This window comes from Colletotrichum higginsianum, chromosome 10, assembly GCF_001672515.1.
Source record: "Colletotrichum higginsianum IMI 349063 chromosome 10, whole genome shotgun sequence".
NCBI classification, from domain to species: domain Eukaryota; kingdom Fungi; phylum Ascomycota; class Sordariomycetes; order Glomerellales; family Glomerellaceae; genus Colletotrichum; species Colletotrichum higginsianum.
Genome location: NC_030962.1, coordinates 2,312,099 through 2,329,619, shown reverse-complemented (window position 1 = coordinate 2,329,619; position 17,521 = coordinate 2,312,099). Strand labels below are relative to the sequence as shown.

Sequence of the window (17,521 nt, the reverse complement as noted above, 5' to 3'; positions counted from 1 at the left end):
TTAATATTATTTATAAAGAATCTATTAATAAAAATAAAGATCTTTATAGTAAGTAGATTAATAAGTATAAAAGTAAAACTGCAATTTAAGTAATCTATTTACTATTTAAAATATTAATTAAGATTCTTATAATTATTAATTAAAGAGTCTTACTATTAGGCTGCAAATAAAAAATTAAAGTAGATTTTAAGCTAGTAAATTAATATAATATATATACTATAAGCCTATTATTTAATATATTTCTACTTTATATTAGGACTATTAATTAGAATAAGGGTAAGTTTAATATTCTACTCTTTCTAATAAAGAGTAAGAGTATTCCTACTTATTAAGCTTAGAGTACTACTATTAAAAGTAAGGGGGTTAAATATAGTAAGGACCTCTTTTACTTTTACTATAAAGGCTACTTTTTTAAATTACTCTTCCTCCTTATATAAGAAGGCTTTATTTAATAGACTAAGAGTATTATTAGTCTATATACTAATAATTCTAAGATTATTACTTTTATTAGAGGAAATTAGAAAGTAAGAATTAAATAATTAAAGTCTCTATTTAGAAGTTCTCTCTATAATAACTATAGTACATTACTTACTAGTAAGTACTAGCCTCTATAATACTATATAAGGGCTTAAGAATAGTTATAATAGTACTAAATAAGTATTTATAGTAAATTTAAAGTAGTAAGTAAGTAAGAATAACTCTATTTAAGGTAGCTTACAATTAAATATATACTTATATAATATTGCAAATTTAAATAGAGTAATTAGTACTAATAAGTAAAGAAGTAAGAGTAAGAATTAGCTATTAAATTATTCTTTAAATTATAAGTAATTACATAAGTATTATCTCCTTACTGTAATTATTATAACTTTAAATTATAAATTATAATTTCTTATATAGTATAGTAATTTTATTCTTAACTTTATTAATAATTTATAATTTAAAAATTCTAATTCTACTATACTTATTCTTATTGTATAATATAAATTTAAATATACTGCAGTTAATAAGGGAATTAACTTCTTTTATTATTAATTACTTAAAAGGGGTACTAAGGGTTATAATAATCCCTTTCTTATATAGTATTATAGTAAGCTTAAAATCTACCTACTCTTTACTTATAAGAAAGGTATTTATAGTATTATTCTTAAGAGTATAATTATTAATAAAGTTAGAAAAAGTATTCTTATATAGCTTACTTTATTACCTTATTAGGCTAATTATAATAATAATCTTATTTAGAATTTTACTAGTAAGGGGATTTATTTTATCCCTCTTATTGCAGCCTGAAGAGCTTTCCTCCTCCCTATTAGTATAAATATTATTATTATACTTATAAGTAGGAATATTATTATTATACTTAATGTACTTACATAGCAAGTAGGCTAATATAGTAAGTAGGCTACCTTTCCTCCTTTCTACCTCTTTAACCTTTATACTAACTTTCCTCTACATACAACTATACAAACTACCTTAATTAAAAGTTGCATTATTCTTACCCTCTAAGCTATTAAAAAAAACCTAAAAATATCTATACAAAAAGTAGCTTAAACCTTTAAGATCCCTTAAACTACACTCTAATACTAATATACTAAATGCATTATATAACTCAAAAGATAATTAAATTTAATACAAATTATTATAACTAAAGAGGAAGTAATTCTTAAATAAGTTATTAATTTAATTAATTAAGAGTTCCCTCTATAATAAGAAAATATATAAGAAATAGCTAACTAACTCCTAAATGCGCACAATAGAATGCATATAGAACCCTAATAAGTAGAGAACTTTATATAGTATATTCCTAAATTAAAAATACAATTTTAATATTAAATTAACTATTAGAGAGCTTTAGCTAAGAATTCTACAATTATATAAGGCTAATTTGCACTTATACAAAATACAATTATAAAGTATAAAATACTTAATAATAATATTTATAATTTTAATAAGACTAAATTCCTAATAGGAATACTATTATATATAAAAATTATTATAATATTTAATTATAAGGGAAAGCCTTATATAAAGTAGTCTAATAATTAGGAATAAGTTTTTATTATTTAGAGTATATATATAAATAGCTAAATAATACCTCTATATATTATTATAAAGGGTAAATATTATCTCCTCTCTTAGTATACTAATAGCTAATTCCTAGCTATATAGTGCATTTATTTAAGTAAAAATAAATAAATAATAAATAATATTAGCTTAAATTAGCTAAAGTACTTTAATTAATATATAAAGTCCTATATAAAGGGTTCTTATTACTTCTTAATTCTTAATAATTATAATAGCTATAAATTAACTAATTTTAATAAATACTATAAGAAATAAAGTATTATTACTCTTTATATACCTCCTTACTTATTATATAAGCTCTAGCCTCTTAATATTAAATACTTTAGCTTATTAAAGTACTTATATAGTAAGGAAATTAAGAAAATAATGCAAATATAAATTTTATATATTACTAAGAATAATTTCTTTTTTACTTTTAAAGTAGTATTCTTTACTTTAATAGGCAAAAATAATATATAAATTAGTTTTAAATAAGTAAGCTTTATACTTTTAACTCTAAAGTAATTCTTTTTTACTTAAATTTTAAGCTAAAAATACTAATACTATTAAACTTATAGCTAAATAGCTAAAGCTCCTAAAATACAAAAATACTAACTATAGTACTAGAGAGAATATAAAGTACTTCCTCCTTTAAAAAGAAAATTTAAGTATATTACAATAGTTTACTAATACTAATATATAAAGTAATTAACTTCTAAATTAGAAGTATTAGTAAATTAGCTTATAAACTTACTATTATTAAGATTAAGAATTATAAGCTTTATATAGGAATAGAAGTACTAAGTAAGTACTAGAAAGTAAAAAAGACTTAATTACATTTTAGAGGGTTACTTAATACTACTAAAGTAGAGGCAATATAAGTAGAAAAGAGTAGTATTAGTACTAGAGGAGAAATTAACCCTTAGAAGGAGAGTTATATAGAAAGTACTAAACTATACATAAGGTAATATAGTAATTATAGGAAGCCTAAATATAATGTACAAACCTATAAAGTAGTTTAGAATAGTAATAAAGAAGAGGGTAATATATAGTTTTAATTAATTTTGTATATTATAGTTTAATTAACTTGTATAGAAGGTAGAAGAGTAGAGGAAAGTAGCCTACTTACTATATTAGCCTACTTACTATACAAGTACATTATAAGTATTATAAAAGTAAGATTTAATAATAGTTAATTAGAAGAATCTTAAGCTATAGAGTATTTTAAGATTATAAGTCTTACTATTAATAGTAATAAACTTAAAGGGCCCTTACTACCCCTTTTTCTTATACTATATATAGACCTCTAATTAAAGTAGAAGGTCTAATATTAGTAATATATTTAGACTATTTCTTATAATTAGTACTTTAGTTACTTAGTAGGCTGCATAAAGGTATTTAATTTTATTAGTAGCTTTCTAAATAGCTTTAGTATATTAAGTAATTTTAAGTAAAAGAGGGAATTTATTAATAATTTAAGAGTATGATTTAAAAATAAGAAGAGTAGGAATAATACTATTTAAGCTAGTAGTATTATTAATAGCCTTAATAGCTATTAAGAGTACTAACTCTAAATTAGTATTTAAGTCTTTAGCCCTAATAATTTTATATATATAATATAGGGGGGTATAGTATTTTTTAATCTTTCTAATACTATTATAAGTTTTTATAGGGGCCTCTTTAATAGAGATTAATATACTCTTAGCTAATTAGTAAAATTTATTAAATTAGAAATTTGTACTTATATTAGTAATAATTTAGTCTAGTAGTCCTTAATAAATATTAATTTAGTATATTTAAAGGGCTTCCTATATATAATAAGTAGAAAAGTCTTTAAGAAATTATACTACATTAAAGAATATAGTAGTATTAATAATATAAAGAATAGAGTAATTACCCTTAATATATATAATATTAATAATAACTTTAAATTTAAAGTAATAATTATTATAAAGAGTAAATTTAAATTATAAGGGAGTAGGAGTATAAAGTTAGTAGTATTAGTAGACTTTAATTAGTTCTTTAAGTAATTTTCTTTTAATTAAGTAGTTAGCCTATTATAGTACTTTATAAAGCTAATTAATAGAGAAATAGCTAAATTAATAATAGAGGTATTATAATTCGCCCTCTATAAAGTTATTATAAAAAAGGAATTACTCCTTTTAATACTTAAGAAGTATTTAAAAGTAGCTCTATTTTTATACAATAAGTATAGTAGTATTACTTTACTAAAGAATATTATAAAAATTATTAAAATATACACTAAGTTAGTTTATATTCTTAAAGTAGAAAAGGAAGGGGGTATTTAATAAAATAATATAAAAAGGGATTTTAATAATTAGAATTAGAATAATAATAATACTTATAAATATAAGGGAATTACTACTACTAAATTAAATAACGTACACGCATAGCGAGTCGGCCAACATAGCGAGCCGGCCACTCCTTATCGCTAGAAAAAGCCCCTTTTCTAACTATTTATTAAAAAGTAGATTCTTAACTAATAAAGACCTAGTTTTTAGTATTAGATAACGATAAGAGTTAGATTTTAAGAAATAATATTGTAGAAATTATTGTCTCTTCCTAACCCTAGGTTCTTAGTAATCCTCTTATCTAGAGGCCTAGATAAGAGGTAAGCTTAGTAATATAGGCTAGAAAGAGATAATAATTTTAATACTATTATTTCTTAAAATCTAACTCTTATCGTTATCTAATGCTAAAAACTAGGTCTTTATTAGTTAAGAATCTACTTTTTAATAAATAGTTAGAAAAGGGGCTTTTTCTAGCGATAAGGAGTGGCCGGCTCGCTATGTTGGCCGACTCGCTATGCGTGTACGTTAATAGTTTTAGTTAGTAGAGTTATTATTATAATAATTAGTAAGGCCTATTAAAGAGTAAGGTATTAAGAGTAGCTTACTATAGAGAAGCTTATAGTACTTAAGTCTAGTATAATACTATGAAAGATTAAAGAGTTATAATAGCCTTTAAGAGTAAAGGTATTAAATTCTTTATATTATTAGTAATAGTTATTCTTTATTAATATATAAAAAGTTAATTAATTAGCTAGGGCTATAGAGATAAGGTTACTATTAGAGGTAGTATTAAAGAATAAAGTAAAGAAGGATTTACTCTTATTATTATTACTAATATTAGCCTTAATTACTTAAAGGTACTATATTAAAGGCTTATTTAGAGTATTAAAGTCCTTTATACCTTTATACTATATAAGGAAGTAGTTATATATAGAAATTAAGGTATTATATATATTAGTATTACTCTTAAAGTTAGTATATACTTTTTGCCTTTCCTCTACTGTATACTTTATTAATTAGGAGCTTTATTTCTTATAAATATAATACTTCTTTATTGTAATTAGAAGGGAGCTCTAATTGCCTATTTTACCTCCTTAAAATAATAATTAAGAGTACTTAAATTAAGTATTTTTACTATTACTATTAAACTTTTAATTAGTAAAGTATTAATTTTTAGTAGCCCTATTAGTAGGGAGTATATTACTTATAAAGTAATAAGAGCTAGTATTAATTACTATTAATATACTAATTACTAATTAGAGTTAACTATAGACTCCTTTATATATAAGTATTAAGCTAAATAGAGCTAATTTATAAGCCTTAATACTATAGTAAGTATTAAGTACTTAAAGTTAAAGAGAATCTTTAGTATTATATATAATTAGGAGAGCTTATTAAATAGTAATAAGCTTATTAAGTATTACTTTAAGTACTTCTATTTTTAACTTACTTAAATTATTAATAATAATGCAATTAAAAGTAGTATTATACTACTTAGTAAAATAGGCCTAATAGCTTTCCTTAGTCTTAAAGTATAGCTTTATATAATAAACTATTGTATAAAAATTAATAGGGGCCTAATTATTATAAAAGTAATTAAAATAGAAAGCTAAGGCCTTATTGTAGAGTATAATAGAGAAGGTACTAGTAAAGTGCCTCTATAGTATACTAGCCTTAGAATAGTTATTATAAAAAATAAGTATTTTTAAATTAAAAATATTATATATCCCTCTACTATATTTTATTTTATTTATATATAGCTTTATTAAATTAGTAAGCTACTTTAAAGGAGGCATTTAATTATTAAGAGTAAAATTATATTAATAATAATAGAGGAGGGTATTTATTAATAAGTCTATTAGAGAAGGAGGAGGAGGTCTATTATAATTATATAAGGGGTTTTATTAACTAATTATAATAGGCTAGCCTCCTTAAATATTATTAGTAAAGGCCTTATTATTAAGGAGGATTTTAAATAATTAGTACTTATTAGTAATTTTATTAATTTTAGCTTAAGTCTATATGTAAAATCTCTTCTAGCTAATAATATTAATAATATTCTTTGCAATATAACTTCTATCTATCTTAATATATATAACGTACATGCATAGTGAGCGGATCAACATAGTGAGCGGATCACCTTTCTCTACCTTCCTACTATTATTGTAAGTTAATTCAGCAGCATCGTACGAAATCAATTAAAACTACTTATCATCCTCTTCTTCAGAGGTCTCCCAAACTACCTGACATGTTCGTACGTTATGTCCAGTCTTTCCGCAATTGCCACATCGCCGACCGCGCAATTCACCCCCCTCTGTACGAGCTCCCTCCTGACGCACATTTTCGCCTCCAGCATCAACAATACCCTTCTCTACCCGGATTGCCTCTGCTTCAGCTGCATTAAGGGACCCTCCAAGACGTAGTTGGGTTTTTTTAGCCCTCCGACGCTTGCTTAGTATCTCATTTGCCGTACGAAGCCCACGGCACTCAGCTTCAACAAGAGCTAGTTTGTGTGCTAACTTGCTAATACCTTTAGCCTGCAAGTCAACTACTTCGTACAAATGGGTTGGTGAGCTATGTTGATGACTAGTAATCCTTTTCTTAAGTGATGCAGAGCTTCGTACGGCGTCATGTGCTGTAGTTGGTGTCTTTGGGTCCCAGGAGCCCTGGCTGCTTGGGCGTGAGTTGGATGGTGTTGGCGTCTTTGGCTTGAAATCCAGCCGGGAAATAACTACTTCTGGGTTAAAAGGGACAAGGCCAGCCTGTCTAAAGCCAGCTCGTACGTTTTCTTCACCCATTGAAGTAAAAAAGGCTGCCTTAAAGGCAGGAAAGAAATCGTCCTTAGTAATGTGCGTAATCTGCATCCGCATCATTTTCTCAATTTCCTTGCCGTACGACGCCTTTAGTGGACTAAAACAGCCAACATCAAGAGGCTGGAGCTCGTGCGATGAATGGGGAGGCATGCAAAGAGCAATAATGCTGTGTTCCTTGCAGTAATCGTCAAACTTGGTGGACTTGTGGCTGTTGTGGCCATCAAGGATTAGGAGCCGGAAAGCACCCTTCGTACGAGACTTTGTGCACTTTTCAAAATGCTGTAGCCAATCTAGGCCAATCTCATTTGTAGTCCATCCATTTTCGCTAGGGTGGACGCGCCATTGGGGTGGGAATTGGCCATTGGTATACCACGAGAGGAGGTGATATTTGCCCTTGACGATGACGTACGGAGGCAGCGCCCAGCCATCTGCACATACGCCCTGAATGACAGAAACCCATTCGCGATTGCCAGGCTGCTTCGTACGAGGCCTTCCCTTACGGTCGGAAGTTGTAACAACCTTTGCGTGCGACAGCATTCCCATCAAGAAGCCTGTCTCATCAAAATTGTAGATATCGTCATCGTGGATTCCGTACTTTGCGATTGTGTTTCGTACGAGGGCAAACCAGGCCTGCACAATTGCAGGATCCTCAGCTAATGCCCTCTGATAGTCGATTCTACGTCGAAAACGCGTCTTTAGTTGTGGTTGACGTCGTACGAAGTTCTCTGCCCATCGGGGTCCAACACGCGTCGCGTCGCGTTCGTCAAGGAGGCAATCAGCCATATCTCGTACGTCGTCAAGTCGCGGTGGAAATCCTCGATCGATTAGGTCAATAACTCGTTCAAGAATCACTGTTTCTTCTAGCTCAGTCATCTTCATTGATTTCGATCGCGTTTCTTGTCGTGGTAGTCGTCCGATGCGTCGGTAGTTAAGGGTTGAGAATGGGATCTTGTAGATAGAGGCTGCTTTTCGTACGGATAGTTTTGGGTCTTTTTGGATAGCTTTAAGTGCAAGAATAATGCGGCTTTCATTTGAGGAGGATTCCATAGTCGTGCGTAGAGGAAAGTTGTTGTAAGGAGGAAAGGTAAGAAAGAAGGGGAAAGTGATCCGCTCACTATGTTGATCCGCTCACTATGCATGTACATTATTATATAATATATTTATAGTAATATATATATATAGTAAGTAGCCTATTATAGTAAGTAGACTATTTCCTTATTGTATGCAAAACCCCTAGTGTTTAACTATTTATTAAAAGTCTATTCTAAGCCTAAAAACTATAGGGTTTTAACTATTAGTATTTAATAAGAGTTATATTATAGGAAATAATATTCTAGAAATTCTCACTCAATACTTATTCCTAGATCTCTCATTAAGCCTCTAGATAAAGTAGCTTACGTAGTCTAGTATATATAGTAAGGTAGATTAGAATTTCTAGAATATTATTTCCTATAATATAACTCTTATTAAATACTAAGAGTTAAAACCCTATAGTTTTAAAGCTTAAAATAGACTTTTAATAAATAGTTAAAAATTAGGGGTTTTGCATACAATAAGGAAATAGGCTACTTACTATATATATATATTAACGTACACGCATAGCGAGTCGGCCAACATAGCGAGCCGGCCACTCCTTATCGCTAGAAAAAGCCCCTTTTCTAACTATTTATTAAAAAGTAGATTCTTAACTAATAAAGACCTAGTTTTTAGTATTAGATAACGATAAGAGTTAGATTTTAAGAAATAATATTGTAGAAATTATGGTCTCTTCCTAACCCTAGGTTCTTAGTAATCCTCTTATCTAGAGGCCTAGATAAGAGGTAAGCTTAGTAATATAGGCTAGAAAGAGATAATAATTTTAATACTATTATTTCTTAAAATCTAACTCTTATCGTTATCTAATGCTAAAAACTAGGTCTTTATTAGTTAAGAATCTACTTTTTAATAAATAGTTAGAAAAGGGGCTTTTTCTAGCGATAAGGAGTGGCCGGCTCGCTATGTTGGCCGACTCGCTATGCGTGTACGTTATATATTTTTTAAAATACTATACTTTACTCTTCCTAGTTAGAATAATAAGAAGTTTATAGTATTTAAATAGTAGTTATTCTTTCTATAGCTTCTTTTTATTTACTCTACTTTTATAAGAATAGCTAGTTTATTTTATCTATTTTATTTATTCTACTTATTTTATTATATAATTTTAATTATATAAGAATTTACTAGCCTATTCTAACTTTAGTATCTATAATAAGAACTATTAACTGTAAAAGCTTATATAAAATTTTAACTTCTTTTATAAGTAAAGAAGGGGGTAAGTAAGTAATGACTAATTACTTAAAACTTTTGCCAGGCAGCCAAGTTCGTGTGCGCAGAACCAGGCCAGGAACAGGTTAGCGTCATAATGTGTGAGTCACACATTGCTTCGGAACAGGGATTACACAGTCTGCGGAGTAAACTACCCTATTACATCTAGACATTGTATATGTTAGTTGACTTTTACCCTCAAAACCCTAGCCCAGGTACTCGTGCTTACTGTACCTTGAAAGTAGCCGAATAGAGGGCTTTGCCAATCGCGCCCTTCGATCCATCTGCCGATTGAGGGTACTTTCTCAGTCGTTTTAGTCTGTAGTTGCCTGGCAGGCTACAAAAAGTCGCTAATCCCTCCACGCTTTCGCCCACTCACTTCCCCTTTTCTTACTCTTTCACAACAACATCGCCAACATACTATCCCAACATCCAAGCACAATCGAAATCGCCCCAGTGGCCAGCAACCATGCGTTAAATCAACGATCCCCAGTCGTCACTATTTCCCAGTTCAAAAACATTCACAACATTCACACAACAACCCCCCCCGCTCAATTCCACCCTTCAGCTCAACCTCACCAGGTCGATCTGAACTTCACTATAGCCCAAAGCTTTAGCTCAAGTCATTCCCCCGCAACGATTCAACCGCAAGACTTTCCAGTCTTCACCACGGATTCCCAATCATCATGGCTTCCCTCCAGTTCACCCAGCCTGCCGGCACTACCCGCGCATCAACAACTCAGCCCACAGCATACGCCCCTTCAACAGGACTTCGTCTTGTTCGACCAGCCTCGCACCAGTCAACCTAGACGCTTAGCCGCGCAAGCAGCCTTTGGTTCCAACCAACGTCGTCACTCGTCTCACCACCTTCGCCAGCACCAGCACCAGCATCTGCCACAAGGGCGTATTCTGTCTCATCAAAACCAGCGAGTAGCCCAAATCCAGGCTATTGGTCCTCGTCAACATTCTCGGTCCTCTCAGGTGTATTCTTCTCAATCAGATCAGTTCTACGCTTCATCCGCTCCGTCGTCTTCGGCTGCCTTGAATCGTCGACACCGCCCACCCGTACCGTTGTTTCCCCATAGTAGCCACAGCAAAACCACTCCAAACATGGACCTGCAGGGTATGCTATCCTAACCCCCAGTCACTGCGCACAGCGGTTGCTTACACATTCCAGATCTCGATCTTGACGACTTCACCGGCTTCGAGGGTGGTGCTTCTACCACATACTCGTCGCCTGCGATGCCCTCTGTTTTTGATATGGGCGGGAGTACGTCAGGTGCTAGCCATCTGGGTACTGTTTCTCCCCAGGATCTACTCATTCAGGAGCCTTTCATGTCAGCTCCAAACTCGACGGCTTTAACGGCTTTGACATCGCCTTCTATTTATAACGAGTCACCCGATTTCAATGAGAGCTACGACGTATCTCCTAATTTCGGCACCGGAGAATTCGGTTCTGGCGACTTTGACAATGGCTCCGCTGATCCTTGGTTCCCGTTGTTTCCACAAGAAACCGCGCCGGCCGCTAAGGATGATGCCAGCGACAATCAGCATCGTAATGGCAAGTCACCTGCTACTCATACCGAAGATCTTGAGGCTGTCGAGTTTCCGTCTACCTCGGGACGTCGCAAGTCTGCCAACTCTTCTCCATCCGGCTCTGCACGGCACTCTTCTGTTTCTGGTGTCAGTTCGCGTCGGCGGGACAAGCCACTGCCTCCTATCATTGTTGAGGACCCCCATGACACTATTGCTATGAAGCGAGCTAGGAACACTCTGGCTGCCCGCAAGTCTCGTGAGCGCAAGGCGCAGCGGTTTGAGGATCTGGAGGAGAAGATTCGCAAACTGGAGGTCGAGCGCGATCACTGGAAGAATATCGCTCTAGGGCGTTCTTAAGCGTGAGGATAACCTTGAGGGTGAACTGGAGGGAATTGTACTACATCGAGTTGTTTCCTTTTGTTTGTTCATGCGGGGTCTCCTTTTCCAGGGGGGATCGCTGCTCTTTCCTAGGGCAGTTCACTTAGTCTGTTTTGTAGTTGATTAGCATGACTCTACTCCCAAAGCTTTCATCCTTGCCCTGACATTGTTACAACGCCTCATCGTCCATCTTGGTGCATTCCGCCCTGGTCTCGCCCACACCATTGTGTTGTACCTCTCAAAATGCTAATATCGAAAGCGGTATACTTGCGTAATAACGTATAGACAAGTCATGGATTCAATGTGGGAGGATGAATTTACACCAACGTGTATTCGCATGCTGCTGAATTTCTGCTGCTTGCCGACGTGAGATTGCTGAAGGATGGGACACTATTCGAGCCGCAAAAACAATATACTGCAAGCTTGGGCTGCCATGCATCATGAGGGTACCCTGTCGGTGTTCCACTGAGGGGTTCTGCTGTGCATGCCACACCACAGACTGAAGCCTAACTTAGGCCGGTTGCTTCGGCGAATTGTACGAACGGTGAAGAAGAAAAAAACCCTCGCGATAGCCTTCTCTGTTCAGCTAGAGAGCCTGTGAAGTAAAATCAATCCTCAGCGTCGCGTTTGATGAGGCAACCCTGACCCAGCGCTGCGTTGGCCTTCGCCGCCTGCGCTTGTGTCTAAAATTTCATTGTTGACGATATCCTTATTGCCGTCCCGAAAATCCTTCATGAGTAAAAGAAAACGGGAATTTTTCCACTTGTCTCCTTGCTCATGTTGAACCGACTCCAATATCTGTCTTGCAGCTTCCGATATCTCCGACTGTGACTGGCCTTGTTCTGCAGGCTCGGTCGCTGTCCTTTCAGAAGCTTCGTCAAGGCCAAGTCGCGACAGGTCGGGCAATTGCTCCGGAAGACTCGTGATTCCTGCTTTAGCAATGCCACTTGTGTCAGACACGCCGTGTCTCTCATTCACTTGTTGATGAGATGCCTCTGTGACAGGAGTGGATCGCGTGCGTTGCCCTGTTTCCTCCAAGGGGACGCTTGTTGCAGATGTTGCGGTTAATTCTGAAGCATCAAAGCGGTCGCTAGACTTCTGGTCGGTAGTCCCGGGTTGCTGATCTTGTTCTAGTTCTCGCGCAATCTGTTCCATAACGGCATCCACATCCTCCATCCGACCGTCTCCGTGAGCTGCCATCCACCGATCCATTTCGACATCAAAGTCAGTCTCAGCGCTGGCCGCATTGTTGAGGGCAGCGCTGCCACTAACCGAACGAAAAAAGGACGGTCCAGGTTGCAGGGATATCATTCCATGTTTGAATCCAACTGGAGCTGGTGAGTAATGGTGTATGGCAGAGAGACCGGACACCTGACTGTCGGCATTCGGAACCCCCCCTGAGAACCTTGCGAAGTCTTGTGCCCAGCTAGATGTCCTTGTCGACGGATGTGCGACATGATTGTGTTGGTCTGCTACATGCGCCGTTGCCGTGGCAGCTGCACTCGGTACTTGGGGAGATGCAGATCGAAAGGAGTCGGGAGTGAAACGATGACTGTGCTGAGTAATTGGCATCCGAGATGTTTGTATGTGCTGGAAGGGGCTCAAGATAGAGGAGGAGGAGGCATAGGCCGGAAGCGTGCCTGGTCCTACTTGGACAGGTTCGGTTGTACCAAGAAATGCGCCAAAGTGCGCTTGCGCCTGCGCCGAGGGGTCTAACCCGGTAGATCGAAAAGCCTGGGTTTTCAATTAGAAGAGTGATGATGGGTATGTATACCCACCCTGAAAAGAATATGTCTTACCTGCTGAGTACCAGAAGCTCTGGCGAAACGATCCCGGTGTAGGGTTCTATCCTCTGCGCCGTGCTCGACAAGGCTCTTGAACGGCGTAGAGCCGCTACAGGAACTGTCGGCCATTGTGGTGTTATCGAGAACAAGAGATTTGATGGTCAAGGCAGCTCAAAACGAATCGGTATCGAAGAAACATAAAACTATAAAGTTCGATCTCTCCAGAGGCTGATGTAACATAGGGTTGGGTAGAACGGAGGATGGTACCGGAAAGTCTGGGAGCAGTGTGCTAAGCGGTGGACAGGTCCAAGAGTAGCATCCAGTTGCAAAGGTTGAATAGTCAGTCAGAATGAAACTCTCTATTGCGGGCAGGAGAGGGTCGACATGCAAGGTATAGTATGATGCCGTCTAGGAAAGTAGTATATTTGGAGAGTTGTGGCGATGCGTGATCCCTTGTGACCGAGTCTAACGAACTGCATATACCTCGGCATCGGCATGTACGTACCTTTTGTGGTGCATGCCCCTCGGTGTCCAAGTCTCGAGCTAGGTAAGTGGATGAGAAGCAGAAAATCACGTGCTTACTGTTCGAAGCAAGGCGGAAGATGCCTAATCCAGCCCGGATTAGGCCATTGAGGACGCAATCAGACCGCCTGCCAGGAAAGTTCATGCCTACAGCCGGCACCGCTACTGAGGTACGTACAGTACCGGACAGGAACAAGCACTGTAGAGTACTGGATCTCCAGCTAAGGCCAGCTTGAAGGGAGGAGCTCTTGAAAGGTGGCTCCTCGATTGACGCGGTCCCTGCGTTTAACACTTTGCTACTCATCGCATGTCGTTGTAATTCTTCCCGACTTTCATTAGATCAACTCAAATCAAACGAAACCCCGCGAATTGCTGACGAATCCCCCTGGGACATTTCCTTCCATGATGGTATGTTTCATTATTTCTGCAGCTTTCTATTGCACGGATTGCACTGACATGCGAATTGTAGGCTTCTGCCCAGGTTATATCGAACTCCGGCCACGATGATATGATTGTACGCGTTTCTCCAATCCTATTTCCCTCTCTTAAACCAAGCATCGCGGCTCCGATACCCTAACGGTCACACCGTCTCCGCCAAAATCCTACCGTTCACCCGGACTAATCGTACTGCCGCACAGCACGATGCCGTCCTCGATTATTACGGTCGCCGACTCGCGACGTGCTCAAGCGACCGGACCATTAAAATATTCGAAGTAGAGGGAGATTCCCAGCGACTCGTCGAGACACTCAAAGGGTAGGGCCACCACTTCAGAACCCTTTGGACTGCGTCATATGCTTGCTCTTCCTACTGATCTTGCGACAGTCACGATGGTGCTGTTTGGTGCGTTTCGTGGGCGCACCCTAAATACGGAAATATTCTGGCCTCGGCCGGCTACGATGGCAAGGTCTTTATCTGGAGGGAGCAGAATAACCAGTGGCAAAAGATCTTCGACTTCGCCCTTCACAAGGCCTCCGTTAACACAGTTTCATGGTCACCACACGAGTCCGGCTGTCTACTGGCCTGTGCCTCCTCGGACGGCAATGTCAGCATTCTTGAGTTTCGCGACAACAGCTTCGACCATGTCAGCTTCCCGGCGCATGGCCTGGGCGTCAACTCTGTCTCGTGGGCCCCAGCGACGGCACCCGGAAGCATCGTCAGCAGCTCTCCCGGACCCGGCTCGGCAGGTGTGAGACGTTTTGTTACAGGTGGCTGTGACAACCTGCTCAAGATCTGGGTCTTTGATTCAGCTTCGCAGTCGTACAAACAGGAATTGGAGCCGCTCGAGGGCCATACCGATTGGGTTCGTGACGTTGCGTGGTCACCGACAGTCCTGCAGAAGTCCTACATTGCCTCAGCGTCCCAGGACAAGACGGTTCGCATCTGGACCTCGGATTCATCGAGCACAGGACAGTGGACCCATAAAATTCTCAACTTCGATGCTGCCGTCTGGAGAGTCAGCTGGTCCCTGAGCGGTAACGTTCTGGCAGTGAGCGGTGGTGATAACAAGGTATCACTGTGGAAGGAGAACCTCCGAGGCGAGTGGGAGTGTGTCAAGAGCATTGAGGAGTGATCAGATGTCAATGTGGCATCACTAGCAAGGCGTTCGCGGCAAAATAGGGCATAGTTGGGTCAAAACGCAATAGACCTCCTGTACTTGACGTCGTTTTAGGGCTGATATACCTGTGCTTTTTGTTTTTGAAGCATTCTCGTCGGTTAATGTGAAATATCTGACAGGATCAAGTTTGTGTAGCCAATACATTCGTAGACAATTTAATTACTTGATGCTGCAGATATTGGCCCTAGTCAACGAGAGGTCTCTGGATCTGTGGTGAGATCCAAACCACGGTTTTGCCCCCTCGTACTTTAGTTCCATCATTCTGGCCCCCGCCTAACATGTTGCATGACACCCAGCCAGTGTGCCCGACTCGCTTCATCTTAAGCCTAGGGGAAAGCCGAAGATGCCGAATCCGCCAAGGGCAAGTGCTGCCGACATTGCGAGGCCGCCAACAAATATAGGGCTAGACGGGACTTCTGGGGTGCCTTGCGACGAAGTTGAGATAGGTACTGCTGGGGAGCTCGCTGAAGCTAAAACATCGGTTCGTTGAAGAACGTATAGCTCTCCCGTGGCATCGGATGTCATGAACAGCCTCTGCCGGCTGTCCCATGCAAGCCCTACTGGTCGAAAGTAGTTGTCTGGGCAATCGTTGATGTCCGCATTGGTTAATACGTCGGTAAGCGGCGTTCGGCTGTCCGCAGGTTCGGTGGGCATTCCATTTGTAAAGGGTATGCTAGACAGTTTGTAGCCAACTGGTTCATCTCGATTCCCTAAACATGTGTCAGCCCTTCGACTCCATTCAGTCGCCGTAGCTCGGTTCTCTTCTTGACTCACAGCTGCCATGGAACGTAACAAATGCCTCGGAGCCGCTGGGCGTGAACTTGATGTCTAACGGTGCGGTGTGTGCTTGGAAAGATAACCTCGGCGGGACGTGGCTGAAGGCGCATGTCGTGTCGTTGAGAGTGCGCAATGAGGTTAGAGTAAACTGTTCTCCGGTGTTCATGCCGCCTTTGTCTGGAAAGTCTTCGGTTGACCACAGCGCAAAGCAGTTTGGGTAGCCGTAGTTACCCCCCTGCTCCTCTTCTCAGCAGAGTTGTCGAGGTAGCCGTGGAAGTTGAGCTCTTCCGCGGGATTGTCTCGGTGTATATCGACACCGTTCCTCCTCAACTGATCGGCCGAATTCTCGACTGTCCAAATGCCACCGGTAACGGGCTCCTCTGCTATACCTACGGAGTTCCGGAGCCCCCATTCTAGCATAGTGCCGTGGATGGTAAAGTCGAATGGCTGCGAGTTCTCGCCGAGGTTGCCAATGTCGAAAGCACGGAGCTGAGAGTGGCCAGTTTCTTGCCTGGCGGCATCTTGGTCGATATTAGCCGCACTACCCCTTGATACCAATATGATACCCGGTTTCTTGTTAGACAGTGGTAAAGTTCGCGTCGTATGGCCAGTGTTGCTCATGTTCGCGACGAGCGTTCTATTGGAGTCATTGACGACTCCTTCTATGGCATCGTAGGACCAGGCGTAGACCTTGTCAACTGTTGAGGCGTAGAGTGTTTTGCCATCGGGCGATAGTGCTATTCCGTGGTTGAGCTTCGAGCGGAGGGGCATATCACGTTAGCCGACTCTTTGACCTAGAGTAATGATATTGTCTCACATCGAGTGACTCGATGACTATTCGCTCCTCGGCAACATACAAACAGGTGCCTCCATCGTCAGTCAGCCTTAAATGCTTGATTCCGGATCTGGCGTCGACGAGTAGAATCGCCCCTAGGTGGTCGAAGAGAATGCTCCGAGGTCGGTCAAAGCCATTGGAAACAAGACGGAACGTCCAGCCATCGGCAGCAATGGGGGTTCTGTAGACAGGCTTCAATTGATTTCTGCACTCCTGCGCCAATGTCGACAGTAGTTGAGTTATAGCGAGAGAAACCAGAACGAGCAGAGAAGTCATATTCAAGGAAACTACACAGGTGACGAGATGTAATGTGTTAGTCAAAAGATGGCAGCAACAAGGCGCAAGAATACTTGTGCGTCCTAGGAAAGTGTTCGTGGCCGGGGCGTAACGCAGCGGAAATGGACCACCGTTTTCGTTAGACGGAGGACGTGGCGATGCAGTCCTTCAACGCTCTGTAGACCAAGGACTCGGCCAGAAGCAGACAGCCAACATTAGTTGTAACACAGAGCGGGCTTAGCCGGAACCCGGAACACTTCTGCGGTCCTCATTCTCCAAATACTGGGTTCTAGGAGCGATTTGT

The 17,521-nt window shown here is 38.6% G+C and overlaps 4 protein-coding genes across 4 annotated transcripts; 2 read left to right on the top strand and 2 right to left on the bottom strand.

The window, feature by feature from the left end:
* Nucleotides 1-9,590: 9,590 nt before the first annotated feature.
* CH63R_14173 (BZIP transcription factor) lies at nucleotides 9,591-11,386 on the top strand (the record flags this gene model as incomplete). The annotated part of the gene is made up of 3 exons (XM_018309147.1): nucleotides 9,591-9,594; nucleotides 9,987-10,616; nucleotides 10,671-11,386. The coding sequence occupies 3 exons, from the start codon at nucleotides 9,591-9,593 to the stop codon at nucleotides 11,384-11,386; spliced, it is 1,350 nt and encodes a 449-aa protein (XP_018151465.1).
* A 636-nt stretch (nucleotides 11,387-12,022) lies between these two features.
* On the bottom strand, nucleotides 12,023-13,320 carry CH63R_14172 (Peroxin 20; the record flags this gene model as incomplete). The annotated part of the gene is made up of 2 exons (XM_018309146.1): nucleotides 12,023-13,141; nucleotides 13,207-13,320. 2 exons carry the CDS (start codon nucleotides 13,318-13,320, stop codon nucleotides 12,023-12,025), a joined length of 1,233 nt encoding a protein of 410 aa, XP_018151464.1.
* A 795-nt stretch (nucleotides 13,321-14,115) lies between these two features.
* CH63R_14171 (Protein transporter sec-13) lies at nucleotides 14,116-15,284 on the top strand (the record flags this gene model as incomplete). Its single annotated transcript, XM_018309145.1, has 4 exons — nucleotides 14,116-14,121; nucleotides 14,183-14,227; nucleotides 14,352-14,467; nucleotides 14,537-15,284. The coding sequence occupies 4 exons, from the start codon at nucleotides 14,116-14,118 to the stop codon at nucleotides 15,282-15,284; spliced, it is 915 nt and encodes a 304-aa protein (XP_018151463.1).
* Nucleotides 15,285-15,644: 360 nt separating this feature from the next.
* On the bottom strand, nucleotides 15,645-17,217 carry CH63R_14170 (Glucose sorbosone dehydrogenase; the record flags this gene model as incomplete). The annotated part of the gene is made up of 4 exons (XM_018309144.1): nucleotides 15,645-16,039; nucleotides 16,104-16,283; nucleotides 16,304-16,859; nucleotides 16,924-17,217. The coding sequence occupies 4 exons, from the start codon at nucleotides 17,215-17,217 to the stop codon at nucleotides 15,645-15,647; spliced, it is 1,425 nt and encodes a 474-aa protein (XP_018151462.1).
* Between the last annotated feature and the right edge of the window lie 304 nt (nucleotides 17,218-17,521).